The sequence below is a fragment of the Tympanuchus pallidicinctus genome, unplaced genomic scaffold (genome assembly GCF_026119805.1).
Source record: "Tympanuchus pallidicinctus isolate F22 unplaced genomic scaffold, pur_lepc_1.0 scaffold13, whole genome shotgun sequence".
In the NCBI taxonomy this organism is placed as follows: Eukaryota; Metazoa; Chordata; class Aves; order Galliformes; family Phasianidae; genus Tympanuchus; species Tympanuchus pallidicinctus.
The window spans coordinates 3,981,835-4,005,474 of record NW_026294648.1 but is presented as its reverse complement, the minus strand read 5'-3'; the positions used below and the strand labels follow the sequence as shown (position 1 = coordinate 4,005,474).

Here is a 23,640-nt window from a genome sequence, read left to right as displayed (position 1 = left end):
ACTGCTGCTTTGCAGTTTAGGGGGGTGTCACAGCTTCCCTGGATACTTCTTAGAAAGTAGATGATACAGCCAGTGTTTTCTTTTCTTTCTTCTTCCTCTTAGATTTACAGGTTTGTTATCGCAAGTTGCTGCTCTGCTCATTTTTGGTCATGAAAGGAAGGATATTTCAAAACAATTGAGTCTGCTTTATATATTATTTGTGGGGAATTTTTATTTATTAAAAAAAAAAAAAAAAAGGGTCATCTGGCACACACAGATTTTTTTTCCAGCTTTTTTGATTCTGATCAACTGAAATTAAGCTCCCATACTTCGGTCCCACTGTGGTGACCATTGTTCCACTGAGCCACTCGCCAGGTGTTTGTCTCAGCTAGCTGGAGGCTGGTGCCACTTGCAAAGAAATCAGCAGAGACAGGCTGAACATCTGAAATGGCTGCCTCTGAATGTTACTCTAAATAAACAACATGTTCTACAACAGGAGAAGAAATTGCAATTGTGGAGTCAAAGGTGTGACGTTCGATACCTCAGTGCTTCTTCCAGAATCATTAGCCACAGTGCGTATATTGTGGTAGGGTGAGCATGCCTTCAGGAATATAAAAGCTCATTTAGCTAATTTTCAGCTTTGTCTTTGGAAGCTAATTTAAGGGAGATAGGTCTACTTATTGCAGGCTGTTACTCTAGTTCACAAATTCCTGGCACCCATCTGTATATCATACAGCTGCACTGGACTTCAGCACAAAGGAAGCCGTGTCTGCTTTGGCCAACTTCTCCATAGCATTATTCCCACTCTTCAATGAAGTATTATTCATTGTTGAATTCCTCCATGTAATAAATATTCATTTGACAGATAATTATCATCATCCCCGCACAGCTCCACTAAGACCAAACTTCTCACCAGCAGTCATTTCTGTCACTGTTCTGGCAGCAGGGAGCTTATGGTTCCTTATGCTTTAATAATGTTCCATCATCTGGGATATCAGATATGGGTCAGGTGTTAAAAAACTGCCTATGTGCACTGCATGTGATTTAGGAACACCAAACCTGACTGAGGAGGAACAGCACAATGGGCAGGAACAGCAGCCAAAGTTATTTTGCTGTACCTTGATGCTCCAATTTAGAAAGCATACTATGATCAAATGAGTGTTCAGACATAATATTCCAATATTTTAAAGTTTTTCTCTATGACTGTAGTTACAAAATAATAATAATAATAGTAATTTCAGTCTTTAATTTGTTTATAGGAATGGATCTCTGTAGATTGCCAGTGGGAATAATGTTGCTAGCAAATATTCATATTTCAGTTTTATTTTATAGTCCCCTTAAAATGACTCATGTATAAAATACATTTAATTGGCTAATAGGTCCTTTTCAAGGAGAACAAAAGGAAAGTAAAGGCTATTGTCTTTGTTTAATTATTAAAATTCAGCAAACTATTCTAAGCAAAAAAAATAATGTGTTAAACACGAAAACACCGACTTGTGAAGTTTTTTGGCCAATAACTCTTAAATTCTTTTGTAGCAGTGCATCAACAGCTTCCTTCTCATTTGGTGTTCTGATCTCCATCATGGTGTCCACCCATTTGGTTCATATGTGACCCATTTTGAATTGAAATAAACCAGAGGCATGAGGAAGCATTTCAGCAATGAGGAATATACATACTCTTCTGAATGTGTTTGTTTTTTTTTAAAGGATGGATCAGAGAGGTAGATTGTATTAGCATGGTGAAAATGGTTCTTTGCACTGTGCTTTTTTTAAAAAAATTCTCTACAGCACTACAACTCCCTGTTCTTTTTCCTTCAAATTGAGTTTTCCTCCTGTTCAGAGTCACCACATCCTTGTTCCATCGTCTGTGCTGAAATCTGTCACTAAAGGGCATCTAATTCAACGCTCTGTTCTTCACACATTGACTTAAGAGTGAGACTAGTTTGTATGAGCTTGATCTGGTTAGTATCTGAGAGGTTCCTGCTGTGTTTCTAGAGAGAAGCGATTAAAGCTCCTACAAATGTGTTGTTTTTTTTTTTCCAGTTGCAGCCACTTCTAGATCTACTGCCTGCAGCCTGTGCCAGTCATCCTGCTCAGCTGTGCTGGTTTTTTTTCTTATTTGCTCTGTTCCTGTCGTAGCTAATATTGGGCACAGTACCAGGTGGTGCAGCTCAGGAAATGGTGTAGCAGCTGGTAGGAGAACAAGACAATACCAAAGGGTAGATAATGCCTAGAAAGGCAAAACCCACATGGGACTCCTGCTCTAGAGAGAAAGTGTTACTCATGAAGACTCTGAACTCAGCAGGCTTGCAGGAAACAAATATATTAGGAGAAAGTAGTGGAAAAAAGACTTGAAGATATTTTTAAATGCAAAGCCGTTAGATAACAAAGCTTTGTACAAAAGGATGTTTAAGCAGTTCCTATTGTCATCTGAAAACAATTCATTACATGGCTGAGTAGTAGCCTGTATTTTTTCTAATGCATTTTTTTTCTGTAAAATAGCTTATGTTGAGGGAAATTTTTGAACCAAATTCTGTAGGCTATTGCTTTGAGTCTCTCAAAGCAGCTTTTGTCACAAAGGGAATATTTATTAAATATGTTATGTCAAAACTGTAAGGTTTATAAATTATGTGTTTTTACTCTTCTGTTTGTTTTCCTTCTCCTTAATATGGTGAATTACTTGTGTGAGTTGTGTTTTTCACTGTGTGAAATAGTGGCTGCTGCTATCCTTCCAGAACAGCAGAAAGCAGAGTTAAAGCATGATTTGATAAAATAATATCAAAAGAATTGTGATGCTTACTGATCCTGTGGGGTTCTTCTCAAATCCCCAGTGTGATTCAGAATCCCTCAGGTGCAGGATTGGGCCCTTTTCTTGTCAGATCACCTTTCTCTGTGATGTGCAGTAAAGCTAATGATAGTTATCTCAAACTGTAAATTTATTTTCTCTCCTTGTTTTTCTGGTTAGCTGTAGCCTAAGTCTTTAATTGATATTTGTGCAGATTTTTCTAGCTGTATGTATAAATGTTTCTGAATGTGGTTCAATGCACAGTTGCTCTCATTTGTGCTTGAATCTGGTATTTCCCTGGAGTCTCTATTTTGAGAGCTGTCTCCCTTATGCGTCCCTTTTCTGATCATGGCTTAATTACATTTTAAATGCCTTCTGTGTTACTTTCTCCACCACCTCAATTAGTTCACCTCCAACTGTGTGAATTTTTTAATAAGGAGGCAGAAAGTATTTCCAGCAATGCTGAACTTGAGTTCTGCTTGTCTGTCTATGGGAAGCCTTCCTTTGGGGCATGGAGGAGTTTACATGGCTACTGCAGGCTAATCTGGTAGTGAGATCTCTTGCTCTTTTGGTTTGGTTTACTTTCTCTGAGGTAGAGCTGGGAACCTTTAGAAGCTCTGTGTAGAATACTTTGTGGTTATTCTGCTTCTACTTTTCAGTCTGTTGAGGTCCAAACAAATTATTTCATTTTCTAACTTCTTTTTTGGGGAATTTGTTAGTTACCAACTTCGAACTATTTCATATTGGGTGGTTAGCATCCCAACCATCACATTAGCAATACAAATGTATCCATTTATTCTACAATGAAGGAGACTTTGTTTTAGTCAGCAATATCTGTGATTTGCATCAAAGAGGAGCTGCTTGTCTACTCGTTTTCAAAAGGAGAAGAATCACATTTTAATGCTTACCAGTCGGTAACTTGTTATTTTCAAGGTATCTGTCACATGGCTGTGTCAGAATGAAAGATAAAGATGCTGTGTGGTTAAACTGCAGCCTAGTGTGTTCAAAGTCAGTGACTCGAATAGCTAAAACGAGTACTATATACCCAAATAAACTATTTGGTATTTTAAAACAAATAGAACACACATTAAGAAAGGGCAAGGGAATTAAAGAGGTCTAGAGCTAGAAAAAAGCGTAGCCAAGTGCTCCTACCCACATAAAAATACTGGAGGTATTTCATCGTGTAGTGGCTTTGTTCCCAAAGCCTGGATAAATTTTTGGTGACAGATGGTAGAGACTCACAGCACTTGTTTAAACTTTGTGAAAATGTACTGAGGTCTTTTGGTATGCTTTGGTATTCTATTCATACTTCATTCCCTTTGGCGCAGCACAGGCATGATGTTACTTATTCCCTCTTTTGGAGCCCTATATCAAATCTTGAGATGGAAAATTAGATGAAAACAGCTCTTGGTATTCTAAGCATATTATCCCTCCTAATATATAGGGAATAGGCCATCTTGTAGTACCTATATAAGTAGCTTAACAGCGTAAAGACAAATGCTATTGGAGTAATTCTGAAAAAATGTTCTTGGAAGTACGTTGTTCCCTTCTGTGCTCAATTTCTCTACTTTATGACCCTGAGTTTTGTAGATACCATATTGTATGCTTAGGAACTTTATTATGCTGACATAAATGTCTGCGATTTTCATCTTTCCATGGTAACCACAACATGCATTTTAGGGTGAAATACATTTTAAGAGATGTTTATTTAATTTAAATAGTAGTAATGTCCTGTGATATTTATTTAAGATTACCACAGTGTATTTTGTGGGTGTGCACACCTGCAATTACTGTACCATTTACTTTAAGCCATCTTGATAGTATGAAAACAAAAAGAAAACCGATTTTCTAGTTAACTGAGTCAGAATATGAGTCTTTTAAAGTAACTACTTCATGGAATGTAGTGATGAAGAAACAGTTTCTGGAAATGCGAAACAAAGTATTAAAGATCTAAAGGAGGGAAATGAGTTTAAACACTTGAAAAACTGGTTTATGTAGTAGAAATGAGAGATTAAAAAAAAACAGTTATTTCCATTAAATTGTTTTGGTATTACTTAAACAGCAACATTTGGACTGCTGATAGTGAAAGCCCTTTGGTAAAATGGACACTCGAGAAAAGAAGGGAACTGAATTGGTCCAAATTTTTTGAAGGGAGTGTAATCTCCCTTTTCTTGATCAGATGGAACATTTGGTGACAAACTCCTCAAGAGATTTTTTGGGGAAAGAGAGGTTATTTGACTGACAATCTGTATCCCCAGTTGGTTAATCAAATGCAACGGATGTGCCAAGTTGTCTTTCATATGTTCTCAGCAATGTCAGGTTGGCAGCTGGATGTAATTGGATGTGAATGGAAGTACTGAAGGGCTCACGTGCATGAGCTCTCCCTTTCTTCTTACAGGATTAATAAAAAGGGGGTATTTGTTGGTCGAAATTTTACTCAGTTGTTTTTATCTAAATTAAAAGTATATGCTGCATAGATGTTAAGCTTTTGTATGCTATAAGTAAATTTTTCGAAGATTCTGGGAGAAAAGGTTGGAAAAAGTGCAAATTTGTGCACCTACAATCCAAACAAGGCAGTGTTAATCTGTTTAGCTGTCCTGAACTCTGAAGTAGGAGCTATCTCACAGTCTAAATTGATTTTTAGTGGAAAAGATGATTATACTTAAAGCAGTGAGCGTACCAAGAAGGCAGGAGCAGAGCCCTCACCTGGCGCTGCTGTGCCTCAGAGCTCACACCATGTTGGCTCTGACACAGCTGCAGGGCAGGAAGGGGCTGCTGAGGAGACATGTGAGGGCCAGACCTCGCTCTGCCAGAAGCCACTGCTCTTCCATTTCCCTAGTTCCTGTGATGGCACCCATTTGTTGTTTGGTGTTTGGCACGACCTGATGCTTGAGTGTTCTTATGCCTCACCTTTTCTTTAAGGATCCCGCTTACAACTCCCAGTAATACCCACCCTGTTGCAAATACATTTTTCAAAATGTCAGGGTTCTTTAAAAACTTGCCAGCGCGGCTGTGAACTTTGCCAGTGGATGAAAGTAAGCAGACCTACAGAAACCTCAGTCCTGCTCAGTCTTGAAATAACTGTAAGTGCATTCCCTGAAGATGGCCCAGGGTGACATTAACAGCCCTCCTCCAATCCTGCCTGCCTCTCATACTCAGCCCTCCATCTTCAAAGGAAAATGGGTAGTAGATACTCATTTAAGCAGATTTTTAGTAACCCATCAGCAAAGAACATTTCTGTTACGTCTCTGTTGGCTTTCTAAAAGTGTTTCCATCATCATGAAGATGTGCACTTGCAGATGCTTATTCCCAGACAGCCATACTGACCCGAAGCCTACATGCTACCTACTTGATGTGCCCTACTGGCATAATTCAAGGTATTTCTGGATTTACAGCATGTAAATGAAATCAGATTTTACACTTCGTTGTGTTTTTTGTTTTGTTTTGTTTTGTTTTGTTTTGTTTTTTGCCTTCTAATGCTAAATTAATGAATATTGTAAAGATACCTGCACTTTTTTAATTCAAAAAAGGCTTTGATTTTCATTTAGCATATGAATGGTTCCACTAGAATTTTTAAAAGGGAAACAAGTTCAAGACTTCTAGAAACAATTGGTGTATTTTTAAAATACTTTACAAAGCAGAATCAAAACTGTTGGTAGAAATTAATTTTATATTCCCATCCAGAATGCTATTAGGATGTGATATCTGTCATGAAGCCTCAAGGACTGGTATTTGAATGAAAGTGATTCTGCTTTAAATGTAAATCACACTCAAAAATGACTTCAAGAAGTTTGTAGGGATCTAGCAACAATTAGAGAGTCATGTCACTTTGAGAAATGGTGGTATACAACTTAGTCTGTTAAAGAAATTGTCAGACTTCATTCTGCTAAACGAGAGATCAGCCTTCAAGCTGGAACCACTACATTATCCATGCCTGTTAAGTTATAAACATACTGGATTAAAGCTATCAGTGCTCCACTTTTTTCACTTTCTGAAGTTAACCTTGAGGAAGAATATGCATTCATTTAGAACTCCTTCGAAGAGAAAAGTCAATTTTCTCCAGATGATTTGATTCATGCTTGTGCTGGCCTTCAAGAAATTCCTTTTTTGTTTTTTTGTTTTTTTGTTTTTAATAAATAAAAGAAATTAACAGATTCTACACAGTAAGATTGTGGCTAGCTAGCTTTTAATTATGAAAATGTAATGATGAGAAGAAAGGGTTCAGCACCTGTTGATTCCTTTGAACACGTGCAGAAATATCAAAAATTGTGACTGACAAATGATTTTAGAATCAAGGAAACTTGTTAAGCTTCTGAAAGAAAATTTCAATGCTTCTCTTATAATTCAGCTTTTGAAAACAGCCAGTCTTTTTTTTTTTTTCTTGAAAATTCTTCCTTCCTGATGTATTTTTGTATATTGAAATTGAATGTATTGTAAGACAAGTTTTCCAAACTCTATCGCAACTGCTGCATTATAAAAGCATCATTTGTTCTCACAAATGATACTTGAGGTGCTTTCTTGTCTGTGATAATATTTCTTTCCTCTTGCTGTTTGTAGAGTAGCATTAACGTGGTCATTATTTGAGACTAAGTAGGTTTCTTTTAACAGAAATGTGGGTTAAATGCTAGCGCATGGTCTTTGCTGTGGTTTTATAACTCTAAAGTTCATTAAAAGTGATTTATGAGTATTTGCAATAGAAATTTCTCTTTAACAGAATCTGTGTAAATGGAAGTATTTTACATTATAAAGCCACAGTTTAAGAATAGGGAAGGCATTAGCCAGCAATACTTAGGATGTATTTGAATTTGAAGGATTACATTCCCAGTCTATCTGATAATGACAGTGTTTCTTGCGACCTACTTGAGACCCACTTCTTGAGACCCACTGCATCCACACTGTATTTGTAAAAGCTTTACCTCTGGCACCTTGCGAAGTTACTCTTGAAAAACAAGATCTCTAACATTACAGTTTTCCCTCTAAGTCTGAAGAATTGGTTTGAAGACAAGATGGGAGAAGTGTTTGTCATCTTCTGCTTCCTCTGGGGAAGGAGTTGAGAAATAGATTCTTTCCTTGTCATACATACAGCAGATTTGGATTCCCATTTTAATCTTCCTTTTGTTGTTACTGTTTGTTATTTATAATTTGTATTACTATTTGTTATTACTATTATTTTTAAATTTCTGGCTTTTCTGGTGGTAACCAGAGATTAATATAAGAAAATAAATTAAAGAGAGAAAAGAATACAAGGAAAAATTGAAATACAGTAGGAGAAAACATCCAGTCCTGTGCATTTGATACCTAAATATAAAAGCTCAAATGATATTTATGTGTAATACACTTTTTACTAAAATAGATGCAAACTAAATCTGTCTTGGATTGTGATAATACTCTATCAAGTGATAAACGTTGTTTTAAAAAGCAAATTAATAGTTATTGTAAAGTGCTTTTGCAAATTAATGGATATTTGGCTTCTGTCTCAATGATTCCAATATGAAAAGTTACTGTAATTTGATGTCCTTAAATAATATTGTCCTAGGGAAGAAGCAGCATGTTCTCAACTTAGGAACATACAAAAAAAATTTTAAAAAATAACCATCTCCAACTCAATCAAATGTGAACACACACACACATAGCATGCACAGAGTTATCCCACAGCTTATGTTACGCAAACAACTTTATAAAGCAGCTTAAGATGTCTGCACATTTAATTCTCAAGTCCAGGGTACAGCCAGTAAACCATGGTGCTCAGGTGAGAAATGAGAAATTTTCAGGGCCATTGAACACACTGAATTTAGCGGAGTGCTCAATAGCCCTCAAAATTTCTCATTTAGGAGGGTGCATGTGTGTGGCTTCAAAAAATGAATGTGAGCTTCACTTTCTCCATTTGATTTATTGTCTCCCTTCCTTTCTCGGTTCCTCCTCCTGTCTGTCTATCTTGTACCATAAGCAGCTGGTCTTCTTATTTTGAAGTAAAAGAAATGCACTCACTGATTAACCTATTGGTGTTAAAGTGTGAAAGCGCATTCACTGTGTAACACAGTAAAAACAAACTGCATGTTTGTTTTTTTTCTTCCTTTGATTTTCCTGCTATCACTCCTTCAGACACTAGCTTGGTAACTACTGTAGGCATGAAGTTATTCAGGTTAATGCATCACCCTGTGCGTAGCACAGGCAATTTGGAACTGACTGAGGAAGGATGGGGAAATCAAGGCCACCAGGCATGGGGACAGCTGAAGGGACAGAGAAGCCAATGTACCCAGGTCCATCACACACTCAATGTGATGGGGCTATGATAGATGCACAGCTGATGCCTAGCCAAAACGGGTTCACCACCAAGTGCACCATCTTGGGTGTGAGTTGCACGTTTCTCCCATAGATTGGGAAATTAATGTTTTAACAGACATTGTTCATCTTTTTATCATAAGTATGTGGGCAGGTGGTGATCCAAAATTTTTGTTGTCTTAGTCTATGAAAAAGCACATTCCTTCTCTAGTCAAATCAACCCCTTGAGCCGGATAAATTGTCCATCAAAATTAATAAGCAAGCTTCACTTTTTGTTTGCAACATTAACTGGTGAAGAACCTAAAGATCTTCATTTCCAAGGGCACACATTAGTTCCTCACTGGGTGTCTGCGCCATGTCTGTTGCTCATCCCCAAGCACCTGCTGCTGAATGGCTCCTCAAAGCTGTGTTTTTGTGTTAGGTCAGAAATATCCATCTTCCTTTGATTTTTGTCATCAGCACCATTGCTTACTGTCAGATACTGTGGGCAGAGCCCTCACAGCGTGCTCCTGCCATCGACTGCGCGCAGCATCTCTGCAATAATTTATTTAAAGCTTAGCCACCATCCTGACTTTATCCAATTCTGGTCTGTTGATTAAATATTATAGATGACATGTATGGTGGTGAGGGACTGAGAAACAGCGATTGCTCCTAGTAAGTAACATTATGTTCATGGTACAAATAGTAACTGGCATATGTTGAAGCCAAACATGATATTATGATTTAATTACCAGAGCAATTAGGCTGTGTTTTGTACAAGAGAAAGCACTGGAGTGAACGTGCCTTTAGATTTATCAGGGGCTTCTCAGGCATGTTGTTAGGGAAGAGGTTGCCCAGAGATGTCGCGGATGCCGCATCCTTGGAGACATTCAAAGTCAGGCAGGATGGGGCTCTGAGAGCTGATCTACCTGTAGATGTCCCTGTTCATTTCAGAGGAGTTGGACTGGATGGCCTTTAAAGGTCCCTTCCAATTCAGACAGCTCTATGATCCTCTGTGGAATTCCATGTGGAGAATTGAGTGGTTGTGTACTTGGGTGAAACTTTCCTCAGAATAAGAATGCTAGAGCAAGAATTAGGAAAAAAAAAAATAAAGATTGTGACTCAAATGAATTCAGAGACCTTTGAAATATGTAAGTCCAAATGACTTCATTATGTGTTCCTGTGGACAGTTGTTTATTTTGCTTAATGTTTGTTTATTAGCAAACTTCTTGGCAAATGGAAACACTGTGGAAATTCCACAAGTCCTGAAGGTCCACTAAAATTTACAGAAATGCTGAGCTGAGCAGTGGAACTTTGTTCCATTGTTACTATGTGAGTAAACATGAGTTACTGCCATCCAAAGGAGGATGAGATAGTACTGAAGATGCATTGTGATAAAGGCTGTACATACACGTGTAGACCTAACTAAGTTATTAACTGTCCTGGTGGTTAAATTAAAGCTGTAGTAAGATTCTCAGAACTTGGAGTGTGTATCTGGAAAGAGAAGGCAAAAGTTCTCAGCAGTTCTGCATTGCCAAGAGCAGTGTTAGAGCTGGCTACTACTGAACTCCATCATTCCTGTGTCAGCTTGAACGTCTTACAGGAGAGCAAACAATATTGTTCAGTGTGCACAAAGATGTGTTTAGCTGATCCTCTGTGAAGATTTTATTTTTCATGAAAATTAAGTTGCAGAAAGTCAAAGAAAGGAATGAGTTAACTGAAACTATTATTTTTAATGCAACCAGCCTCCTTTCCAATTCCTGTTCATAAAATAATTTGCATTTCTTTATGTGTTAGTTTAATATCAATTTTTTTTTTTTTTTTTTACAAAAGCGAAGATTAAATATTTGTTTTTTAAAAGCTCACTTAAAATGAACTCCACAAAGCTTCTGATGTGAAAATCCTATCGTGATCTTCTGTATAAGTTTATAATAGCAGCCTTTTTTCCTCTGTACGCAGTTCATGCAAGAACTTGAATTTCATATTAACGTTCCCTCATTTCTTTTGTGACTGTGTCTCTTTGGTTAGACTATGTCTAACATAAATCCACTTGAACTTTATCTCCTTGTGGAAATGTGTAGTATTTTAGGTAACAAGGTTAGACGTGCAAGCCAAACCAGACAATTTTGGCACGCTAAGTGCTTTTCAGAAAATGCATCCCGTGAGAGCTGAAATACTACAAAGGTTTGTATACTTAAGGAATAGGCTATTCATGCAATATATTGAGTTTGGATTTGGTTGGCTGTGAGTTATAGTATTAAAAAATCGATTTATTTTACTCTGCCAGAGAAAAAAATAGCTGAAATATTGAATTTGTTAGCTGCTACATTTTGAATTAACTTCTAGACTGAAGGTTAAATTCTATGCTTCTTAAACATGTGTAATCTAATTAGCATTTGTGAGATTTACTGGGATGAATTTTGCCCTTGGCATATGCAATTGCAAACGGAAAGGCTGTGGGCTGCAGGCTGCTGGGGGCAGACAGTCTGCCTGTGGTGGACATCCGCAGAGGGAAGTGCCTGCATCTTAGCTCCCGGGGGGCTGACATCAGCTGACACGGCTCCTGAAATTGCTAGAGTATTTATTATTACAGGAAAGTTTCTTAGTTGCTAAAAATAAGGAGATACTGGCTTTAAAGGGAAGGAGATGCTTCTTGAAATTGTTGTTCAGTTGACAAAGAGAGGCATAATCTAAGATCACTGCATTGCTGCAGTATTTTACAGAAGTCTAAATTCAAAAAAGAAAGTAAAACTGGTTTTTGACAGAATTGCAGCAAGCGTTACGGGACGGACTTAGCAGAGGTTATTTCTGTAGCCTTGATCAAAATCTAGATGAATATGAAGACTGGTAATTAAGTCTGTAGACTCTTGTTTCATGAGGTGATAAGTGTCATTTCCGTAATTTTTTCTTGATGTAAATCGATAAACTCTCATCCTTTGGAAATACGCTCTCATCGGGGTCGATGAGAAGCATTACAGAACTGCTAGTCTTTTTTAATGCAGCTATCCAATTTATTTGTCTAATTTACTTTCCTTGGATTTTATATGGTTTTAGCAGATAAATCTTAAGTTTTCTTTGATAGCACATTTCTTGAAATGCCAGTACTCCTCCTTTTTATGTCATCTGTTAATACATGTGCTAATTGTCAGAATTGTCACAAGCTGCCTCATTGCTAGTTGTCTACTGTTGGCCAGCAAGATTTAGCATTCGCCTTCCTTTCACAGCATGAGGGCAGGGTATGGACTAGAGCTCTTGTCACATTTTATAGCAGCTCAGTTCATTTAAGCAGAACTTTAAATCAGTTATTTTACAAGGAAGCATTCAGTCACCTCCCTGTTACTGGGAAATGTTTGGTGAAATAGTGGTGTCCACAGCCTCCATTTAAACGAACAGGCTTTATTCAGTGTGGAATAGTATCGGCCTGTTTAGTGCTTTCATCTTTATTTCACTGATAGTAGGCAATGGGTTAGTCATTTAGTACCATTGTTGGCTTTTTATTTAGTTTATGTACAAGTCCTTTCTTGAACTTTGTCAAGAAAAAATAAGAGATACCATGCACCATTTGGAACTGTATTTTATATAAAGGTAGTTTTATTCATTTACTATTGTCAAAAGGAGAGTAAAGGCTGAGTGTAATACAACTGTGATGTTTGTGTCCAGCATCAGTATCTAGACTGCGTCATAGGAAAATCTGGTCAGTGCTGTGTAATTAAACCAAGTGGAACTAGTTGTGTGTATTTAAAATGAGAGGTACAAATAAGTCATTATATGAACAACGCTGTATTTTATCTTCAGTAACTTCCTGTGAGATGGCCTCTGTCTATGTCTCCTGTGTCCAAGGAACTTTAAAGGCCTCAGAAAAACAAGGATTTTTGGAGGTTGGATGTTTTGTGTTTACCATTCTAGCCATAGGATACAGAGAGTTTATTTCAGAAAGGCCAGCAGGGCCTCTTGCAGTATCTGCATAGGTTTAAGAACCAGCAGTCAGTGCAAAGTCCAGCCTCAGCTGTTCAGCTTCCATTTGCAACCACTGGAACCACTTTTCCTCCTTCCTTCTCCCAGTCTGCCAAGTGGTAATTTTAAACAGACTCCAGGCAACAGGAAGGAAGACTGCATTGTAAACACAGATAAAGTGAATGCCAGCTATTCCCTCTTCTGCAGAAACTATGCAGCTGCTTCCTGCTATCTCCTAGCCATCTCCATCAAACCTCAGAGTCCACCTCAAGTCAGCTGAGAGACTTGGAGCGCAGAGCTAGTGAAGTTGATGCATTTTGCGGTTTCACAAATACAGACCTGAGATCAGGTCCTCTGCCTGTGAGGAGAGATCAGGGAGGTGGTAGAGCTCTCCAAAGGGCCCCCATGTAAGCCTTGGTTTTGTTGCCCTGGGGCTTGAGAGGAGCATGAGCAGCACAGTCAGTGCTTGTAGGATGGGGCAGCCTGGGCAGTAGCACCAAGGAACCTGAGTGATCTTCCAGGACTCAACTGAGGTTGTGGACAGTTCATTCTGTTTTCTGCCCCTGCCCACTTTCCTGCTCTCTAGAAAACACGTTGCCATTGCCTGAGCTTCAACACAGAGACCTTCAGAAATGTTTTGTTGGCTAAGAGGTTTGATTTACAGAGATCGATGACTTGAATATTGAGCCACTTGTCTATTTTAGCTTAGCATTTGGTTTGTAAATTTCGGTCAATGCTTTCAAGAAAATACCAGGGCTTTTTGTTATTTCTGAGGAAATGCTTAAAATAATAACCATTCCTCTCACCAGCTGGTAAGTGGATTAGTTCAGCAAATTGAGGCTTTCGTTAGGATGACAGTAGGAGTGAATATTTGTCCTCAGTCTCTCTCAATGACCCTCATCTCTAATGTTTCTTTTCTAGAAATTGAAAGAATACTGTATGCATGTTTGATATTGTATTTAGTCTCTGAAGATGGCATCCCAGGTCTGATGTTCAATTAGGGAGTACAGTTCTGTAATCCTTATTTAATTAGAACTCCTTGTCTGACTCCCTGGGAGTTGCGTTTGTAATTGGATTCTCACAAGTGAGAATATGCAGAGGCCACCTCAAAGGAAAGCTATAATTTGCTAATGTGTCTTACTTACCTGTAGTTCTTCGAGAATGTTTCCTCTGCATATTCACATTATGGTTCCTGTCCACATTCTGTTTTTCCTTGGATTTCTGATGCTCTACAGTTGCAGTGTTCAATAAGAATAACTGAAGTATTGAGCACTGTACAACTCTCCAATATCTCTGATCACTTGGTGTCATGAGATGGCACTTGTACAGTCCTAGTAGTCACTGCTCTTCCAGGAGGTTCCTGTAGTTCACCAGCACTGGAGTACCAAAACCCACTGGTGTGAATATGCAAGGACAGCACTCTCAAAGAGCAAGTCATTGGTAAGTAGTCTTTTTATTTTCTTGTGTGTGTGATTAACCTAATATTTCCAACATTGTTTTGTAAATTCTGTATTTGCAAATTCACTTGTAGTCCTTATGACAAAAACAACCATCTTTCTGATTTGTGAGATCAATTTTAGAACTGTTATCTTTCAGGCAAAAAAAAAAAAAAAAAGAGTATCTGTATTTTTAAGTCTTCGATATGAACTCAGGTCAGTTGTAAATTGATATGTTACTATTAGTGCGTAGGTGTGCAAACTGAAGTTTCATATTTCTGTCAGACAAAAAGGCACTGTAATGGTGCTGTATTATATACTTTAAAATAGCACTCTTTAAAAAAAATTGGATTGGATAGCAGTAAGTCATTGATCAAAAAAAGTTTTCTAATGGTGTTAACAATATTAATCCTCAAAGCAGATTCTCTTGAAGAACATCAAATGTATGTTGCTTTTAACTTTCAAATTCTTTTCTAAACCTTTTTTTTTTTTTTTTTCTCAACCCCCCAGACATGGAATTCTGTGAGACACCCCATATTCTGTGCTCTGGCTACCAAACAGACTTACATGGTGTATCAGAGCACAGCTACCCACTAGAGGTGGGCTCAGACGTGGATACTGAAACCGAAGGTGGAGCATCACCAGATCATGCCCTGAGGATGTGGATGAGGGGGATGAAGTCAGAACACAGCTCCTGTCTGTCAAGCCGGGCCAACTCAGCATTGTCCCTGACTGACACTGACCATGAGAGGAAGTCTGATGGGGAGAATGGTAATAAAGAAATACATCTGACATACTGAATAGAAGTATTATTTCATTGAAACTTTCTTATTCTCCTTCATTGTCCTCTCTTTCTTTTTTCCTCCTTCTTCTTTAGATCTCTACTAGATCATCTACTATATATACAAGATAAAAACGTTTGAATTGTGTTCATAGTGTAGATGAAAAATAAGGCAAAAAACAAATGAGATGTGTAGTTCTAGAGAACAATTGCTCTCCTGTATTCTCTATTTTTATGCAGTAGGAAGATCATCATTTTAACTTTGTGAACTATGAATTAGGTTCTTAAATCTTTATGTGTTCATTTACATCACACATTTTGTGTACAATCCATCCTGTATTTTCTGGTTTTTGAGTGTAGCTTTAAGACTTGAGAGTTAGGCTATATCTGAACAGATACCTTTATCAGCAGAGCAGACCAAGCTGGTCTCTGTCAGGTCTTGATTCTGTGCATGGAAGTTGAATTTCTCGGTTAGTAGTTCTTTGTTCTTTGTTTTAAGCACTCATTCTCCTTCAGGATCCTTTTACTTATTTGCTTACCTTATGTTTTAGAAATGGAAAATGTGTATTTAATTGAGTAATGGGGAAAAAAATTCCACTGATTATCTCAAGGCATCAAAATTAATGAAAATCTGCTTAACTCATATCTCAGTTTGCACATTTAACAGATACATGTAGGAGCTGGATTTGTTGATGCTTGTGTGTCCCTTGCAACTCAGGATACTCTATGATTTTCTTGTAGCTAATGTAGTTAACCAAATGCTAGCTACATTAGTAGTTAAATGTGGTCAATAAGTGGTTTTGTTTGGTTGTTGTTTTTGTTTTAATTGATAAGAGATCAGGGAACCAGTGAAAGTGGCAGATGACACTTCAGTGTTGACAGTGATATATTTTAATGGATCTATAGTAATATGAAAAAGGATTCACTCATGAATATCCTTTTTATATTTATAATAGGAATGAATTTAATCAATTTAAACTCATTTCTTACATGATCTAGCATATAGCAGAGTAGTCCTGCACATAGATTTAATATTTGCGTGTTTGTAAGCTTAATAACAAGTTTTTAATTAATTCAATTAAATGATTCGTATTTTAGATGCTTCAATACAAATTTTAAGTAGGAAACTGAGAGAGGAAAGCAAGTGCAAAATTAAGCTGGAAGAGAAATTGAGACCATGAGCTGAAATGAACTTAAGTTTTCTTCAGACAGGGTAGACAGACGGGGTGTCAGTGTTTCTTAGGAGCTGAGTATTTGTAAGAGTAATTAGTCTTGAAAGTTAATGTGGATAAATTTGAAGATGAAGGTGATTGTGAAGTACTACACAGGTTGGTTCATAGTCAAGAGTTCTGACCCAGAGAGCAACTGTTTTCTGTCTGGGCTGACTCTCAGTAACTCTCAGCATTCTTAGAGCACAGGCATTCTTAAATCTCTTAGTAAATGAAATAACACGTGACAAATCTTTCTCTTCTTAAGCAGTTATTTGTGCAAAAAGCTTTATTGGAGAGCTGCAAGTGCTGCATTTGTTCCTGTCAGTTGCTACCACGGAAGCAGACTTTCTTTATGCCGGCCAGAAACTTCTGTGGTATGGAAATGGTTGAGTACATTGCAAGCCATTGCTGGAAGTTCATGAAATTCTTGTTTCTGTGATACTGTGCTGTAAAAAAAATAGATTTAGAAATTCTGGCTGCAGAAGGGTTGTCCAAATGCCAGGTGGGTACAGCTGATTTGAAACTGGAGTAAAATTAATGAGTAATTTACCATTATTTCATTGTTTGAGAAAACTAAGTGCTATTACTCTCTGTATTTTGAAAAGATCTGTTGATTTTTTGCTGTTGTTTTTTTTTTTTTTTTTTTAATCTGTGGGCAAAATTCTGCTGCAAATGCATAATAGCTTTTTTGTAGAATGCAGAATAGTCAAATGCAATAGACTCAGGTAAACCTGTTTTCAGGAAATGCCTTACTTTACGTAGAACTCCAATATATTTCTACAAATGTTATTCTGTTAAGTTATTCCTTGAGTTTGTCCTACCCATGCAAAGCTCTAGAGAGGTTCCTTGACACATGATGTATCTGTACCTGCAGTACTGTTCAGTGCAAACTAACTTAAAAGGGACAAGCTGCTCATTCACAAGTCTGATAAGGGTATAAGAAGGTAACATGGACTGACTGAAATTCTGGTATCCTTTGAGTGCTAAAACTAATAGAATAAGGTAATTGAATGGTCATTTGCATATTCTGTGCTGCTATAATTGTGCAGACATAACCTGAAGACTGAATAAGTAGAAATTATTCCAGATAAGAAAAAAAAACACTGATCTTGCACTACTGCCTTCAGCTTTTTTTCTTTTTTTCTTTTTTTTTTAATCTATTTGAGTTTATCAAAGAAAGATTTTCTTATTCCAGGGATGGAACGTTGATGGGTTTGTACTTACAACATTCTGGATGGAAATATTTTTAGTGGTACAGAACAATTGTGTTCTGAAGAACAAGTGAACAGACAAAGCACAACCTTTTACTTCAAACCCCAGATCTTTGTGAGGGCAGTTGGTTGAGTGGGTGTAACTCAGAACTCTATCTCAGCAGCTGTAAAAGTGACCTGATTTTTTTTTTTCAGTGAACCTCTGGTAAACCCTTTGTGTCAGTGTTCTGGGTATGTGCCTACTCCATTTACTGCCTGTTACTCTGAGAACTTGTATTCTAGTGTAAAAGATCAGAAATAACCTTAGAAATTTACATGAGGTAAAGTGGAACCCAAATCTAGTGGAAGAAGATAAGCATAACATATCAGTATTTAACGCCGTTTGGAAATTGTAGGTAATGGCTCAAAAAATTCTACTTTTTGGGTTTTGGCTTACATAGCTAACAGTGCCTTCTTACTCCAAGCAGCTAATGAAGGTTGTAAATTTTCTCTTGGATGCACTTTTTTTCATGTCACTATACTTCATCTTGTATTCTAACTAGCCAGATTTGAGAATTTATTTGAGGAATGTTTTCCTTCATAGACACACCAACTCTATCATTATCCCTGTTTAAACATACTCTGTTGTTTTGAAAGCATTGAACAGATTGTGTGAAATACCAACATTCCCATTTAAATTAGTGTTGTCAACGCTAATGGCAACTAATAATAGCCTATTAGTGCACAAACTGCCTGAGGCTTTGCCTGAGGCTAAGCAAAATATATATTAATGGCAAGTAATGAACGACCAGTTTCTTGGGGATCATTGGTTATCTTGGAATGGTATAAACAGCTCTATTTTAACACTCAAATACTGTGTGGTATGGGAATGTAAATTTTGGACAGAAATGCTACAAAAGAACAATATTAAAAATAGTTACTTACTCCATTGTAGAAGACTGTATAGAATCACAGAGTGGTCTGGGTTCAGAGGGACCTTTATGATCATCTAATTCCAATCCCTCTGCTATGGCCTCAGTTCACTGAAACAATAGTATCTGTCATTGCAGAATATCAGAACATTGAGTTCAGTGATTTAGTCTGCCAGAATACTGAGCTGGCACATCTTGTTTTTCCATATTTTTATTTTTTTTTCAAATGTATTTTTCTAGAACAAAATATATAGTGCGGGAAAGAATAAAACCCTGATCTACAAAAAGAGTTGTCTTCGATCATATATCTGAAACTGCTCAAATGACATGAAACTACATCCCTTTCCAGCCAGTTCGCTGATAATGGACTGAAGTCCATTTTGTATCCATGCACTCTTCCCCACTGAATCGTTCATGCCGATCTTGTGTTTTCCCTTCCTGATTGCCTGTGCAGTCATGAAGCAGTGTGGTTTACCTCAAGTTCATTCGTGCCACACTGTAATCCATTTCTAAGCCACATTTGACTTATTTGCACAGCCACCAACTCTTAGTTTTTGTTACCACATCTCAGCTGAACATTAGTAAGGAACTCCATGATAACGCACTTGTTAACCTGTTTCAGATTTTCAGGCAGTTATAAAGTCCTTTAAAGACTAATTGGTTTTGCTTACTCCTGAAATGGACTTACATGTTCTTTTGCAAGTAGTTACCATTTCTTTAGTAAGTAGAGGGAACCAGCATAATGCTGGATTCCCGTGCCATGTGAAAGGACTTTCACTTGGATCCAAATTCATGTTCCGTTTCTTTGACTGCCTTATTTTGTGTCAACTTGACTTTAATTCATAATAGCTTCTTTGAGATTTGCAAGCAAGAAATTAAGGTCATACTACAAGCTGAAATATCACTAGATTTTTCATGGGGTATAGCTACAGAGTGTTTGAGGCCAGAGGATGTTTTTGTGTGTGGTTTTTTTTTTTGTTTTGTTTTGTTTTTTAAATAACATACTTGTCACCTAAAATCAGGAAGAAAATGAAATAAAGAAACTCATCTGTTTCCATTTTTTCTACAGAAATTATTGGGAAACCTCTTTCTTAACAGCAGTATCCAGGATCAGATTCTAATTAGAGTAATAAATTTTAATAATACCAATAATTTTAAACAGCCAATTGTAAAGACAAAATATTATTAGCTATGTATGAGGAGAAGTAAAGTAAGTGAGAAACAAAGAGCGCTGAAGATGAGGTCTTTGCCTGTGTTCAGACAGTGAACCAGCAATAATGTCAGATGGTCCCTAATGCTCCATCCTGGGACTAAGTTTCAAACATTTAAATGCATATTTAAAATATAAATCAAGCATAGCTTTACTGGTATCAATGCAAATCAATTCTGATGAGATCAGAATTCGGTTCCTCTCTTCTAACCTGGATAAAACACACTTTCCTTTATAAGTCTGTATTTATTGGGCAACATCGAAGCTGAGTTTAATGGCATAGAAACATATAAGATTAACATTGTGTAATTCACTTAAGTATTTGTTTTATACCCTGAGAGCAGTGGCCCATTTAATGGAGCTTCTGACTTTGGCTAAATCTTTGAGGATTTTTCACTTTGATTGCTGGGTGGATGTGTCACTTTGGGGCAAATCACCTCAGCAATTTGCACTTTGGGTTCAGTATCTTAGCAATGTTTGCTAAGGGGGCAAAGATGCTTAATTAGTAAAAGAAATGTTGAAATTGCTGATGCAGTATGAGAAATGCAGCTTTGTGAACACCGCAGCTATTCAAACCCCGGGAAGGATTTAGCTACGGACAAGGCTCTGATCTAATTTATAGTGTGTGTCAATAGACCTACTGTGAATTCACACCTGTTTAAATTAAATTTGAATTTAGCACTTTGTAAAAGTCCTGTGCTTTAATACAAGCAATTGAGAGCATTTGGATTAATGCTGCTGTTATTTACTGCTATTTTGTAAACAAGCCAGTCATTTGGTTGATAGCTCACGTTCTCAATTCACCAGGAAATTATTACCAACAGCTACATTATAAAAACAATACCTGCTCTGAGAAGAGATATCCATGTGATTCTCCATGCAGGATTTTGTTTGTAGTAACAATGACTGTCTGAAGTATTTCTATTAGCTGCTGTCCTGTCGCTTCTTGTTTACAATGGTGCAATTAGGAAATTGAGTTACTAATTTGCAAGTAGAGGAGTGAGGTCAAATATGTGCATGTAGCTTGAAAATACACAGGTAAATATTGGTCTAACTACCATTCTGTGTGTGTCATTTATTCTTTCCTCTCCATTCCTAGTGTGCTTTACATTGTTGTTTATTGTGGCAAGGATTGCACAGACAGTCATTGTTACTACAAACAAAATCCTGCATAGAGAATCACGTGGATATCTCTTCTCAGAGCAGGTATTGTTTTTTATAATTCCCATTTGGATGACTGACTGTTGGGTGGTTTCAGACACCTAATGGATCAAGACAACCACAAGGTTTACACATAAATACAAAGCCCCAGTGTGAAATAGCTAGAATTTTTGGAGTTTACTGTAGGTTGTCAGTTATTTGATATATGAGACTCTTGCATATTTGACAGGAACAGGCCAGTAATCCTCCCTTAATAAAAGATTTATTTTGCATCTGTCATGTTGGTTTTTTTTTACTTTTTTAGTGTTTAAATAGTATTTATGTTAGTTACTGCTACTGTTGTTTTAGAGATTTCTCCTCTTTGTCAAAGGAAGTGCATGAATCTCAGCAGTAACATAGCAGTGCTTTTTGTGGGAGTTTTGGAGTAGACACTGACATTGTTACTGCTCTGCTGGAGCTGTTAATGGTGTAGGATGCTTTTGTTGACCTCACAGAGGTTCCTCTGGAAATGTTCCTGTCTCAAAGGAAGCATGTAAGTCATCTGAACTGCTATGGATAAGAAAGACATGCATCTGTAAGCGCTGTAGCATCACCTCTGTTATAATATCATGACATTCCTGCATTTGTTCCCTTGGTATTAAAGCCCTTTATGAAATTTCTCATATATGGAAAGTTTGCTAATGATGAATAATTGTTTCCCATGTTATAGGGAAAATTCTGCCCTTTAAAAGGATGATTTCATTACTTGTGCTGACTGACATGGGTATTACACATGTCTATCTGTTGTTTTAACATTTTTCATATGCTAAGTTACAATCTTTGTTGCTGAAATATTCCCTTTCCCATGTTTGTCCTGTAAGCGCTGTGAACATTAAAGGCAAACATTAAAAAGTATTATTTTACATTAAAAATAATAATATTTAGAACATAACAGAGATTTCATGTATTCCCTAACTCAAATAACCTTTGCCCACAGCACAGTGAAATGTAGCTCTGTATTTACTCAAGATTGTGTAATATTTTTAGCATTGCTGTTTTGTTTTCTTTCATTGGTAACTCAAAGCAGGGGGGAGGGAATCTTGAGGAGAGCAGTCAGGTCTGATTTTTATCCCAGAAATGAGTAACTTGGCTATAACGCTCAAAAACAATCTCTTGACTTTCCCCCTGTGTGTTATGCAGAAAGGATAGTGAATGTGGCTTAAGGAGCCTGTAGCAATATAAATTATTGCTGCTTTTTTTTTGTTTTAAATCCTTTTGACTTTCTTAGATGGAAGTGAGCACACGGTAGAAGTATTTGCAGAAACATTTCGCAACGCGAGGTGATGTCGCGATGCTTCTGCAGTTCTTGGGCACTGTTATTTAGGCAGCCACGGAGGTAAGCAGAGAGATGAGATCAGCATACAGCCCCTGCCTTTTGTCAGAGTGCTGCAATGAGGGTTATCCAGCCTTTCATTCCAAAAACCTTGGTGAGAACAGAGGACCCCTGAACAAAATCCTCTTTTGGAATGTTTACTGTGAATTCTACATGAGCACAGCTCTGAACTAGGAACTGTTCAGTGCTAAACAATAGACATGTCTGTCCCTATATTTTATTTATGTTCTTTTATTATTAAATTTATAATGTTTTATTTCTCATCTTCTTTGGTTAAAATTTAAAATGTATTTGAAGATCAGAAAGCTGTTTTGCAGAAACAACCTGCAGTCATTTGATACAGATTTCCTTTGGAATAAAATATTTATTTTAGTTTAGTGCTGATACTGTTATGTACTTATTTTGAATTATATGCAATTCTTGCTTATATGTCTTGGCATGCAAATGTTCCTTACAGTTGGAACCTGGAGATTATTAAGGCTGCTAGATCAAAAAGATGCTATTACTCATATTTACTTCCTTGCTCTCTCAGCCAACATGATTTTCAGTACAGAGATACCTGAGAGATTCTTCCCCTAAGCAAGATGCTTTTCAGAAATTTCAAACTGTGTAACAATTTGATAAAAGTGAACGACCAAATGAGTACAGAATTTAGTAGTGAATGGAGAATACTGACAAATCATCCTTTAAGGGTTTAGCAAAGTTTAATCTAAATATAATTTCTTCTCAATGGTATGAGATCTCCAAAGAATTTATTATTCTGTCCTAGGAATTAGAAAAGATTGTTCATCCTTTCTCTTCAGCCTTTTTTCCCTGTTTTTCACCCATGTAGTTCATTGTGTATTACACATGGAAGTCTTATCTTCCATTTTCAAATTCGTTAGTAGTTCATTTCCTGTTGGGGAACATGATAAATCAGATCAGCACAAATCTGCATTATTCAGAACTAAATATTAGCATATCCTCATCTTACAAACAGGAATTATTGATAGCAGGAAATAGCTTTGGTGAGACCATCAAGAAGAAACATAGAAAATGGAAAAAGTGGCTGCCTTCCATGGTTGTGACCTCTATAGTCTTCTAAAAATGGAAGCTCACCCAAACGTACTTGACTAGTTTATCTTTTTGCAACAGAAAATAAGATGAGAATGGGAAATAGCGTATAAAATTACAGTTGCTTTGTGCAGAGTAATACAGATCTGAATGCAGCTCTTTTCAACTTGCTTTTATGTACAGCTTGTATGAAATGAAATGAAATATCTTAGATTTAATTTTGTTTTCTTTAATCGTAACTGGCTCTGTTCCTCAATTTCTTATTTTGTAACAGGAGCATAAGAGAATCTGAATAATTAGCTCTTCTAGAATGCG

At 37.0% G+C, this 23,640-nt stretch overlaps 1 protein-coding gene across 7 annotated transcripts in view; it reads left to right on the top strand.

Moving 5' to 3' along the window:
• Window positions 1–23,640, top strand: part of TENM1 (teneurin transmembrane protein 1) — an 823,045-nt gene that overhangs the window by 604,596 nt on the left and 194,809 nt on the right. For 6 of the 7 annotated variants that reach the window (XM_052673650.1, XM_052673645.1, XM_052673646.1 and 3 more), the window contains one exon: window positions 14,926–15,186. The exons of the other annotated variant lie outside the window; for it this stretch is intronic. In XM_052673650.1, coding sequence (XP_052529610.1) covers window positions 14,926–15,186 — 261 coding nt within the window. The remainder of the gene's footprint in view (window positions 1–14,925; window positions 15,187–23,640) is intronic. 7 annotated transcript variants of the gene reach the window in all.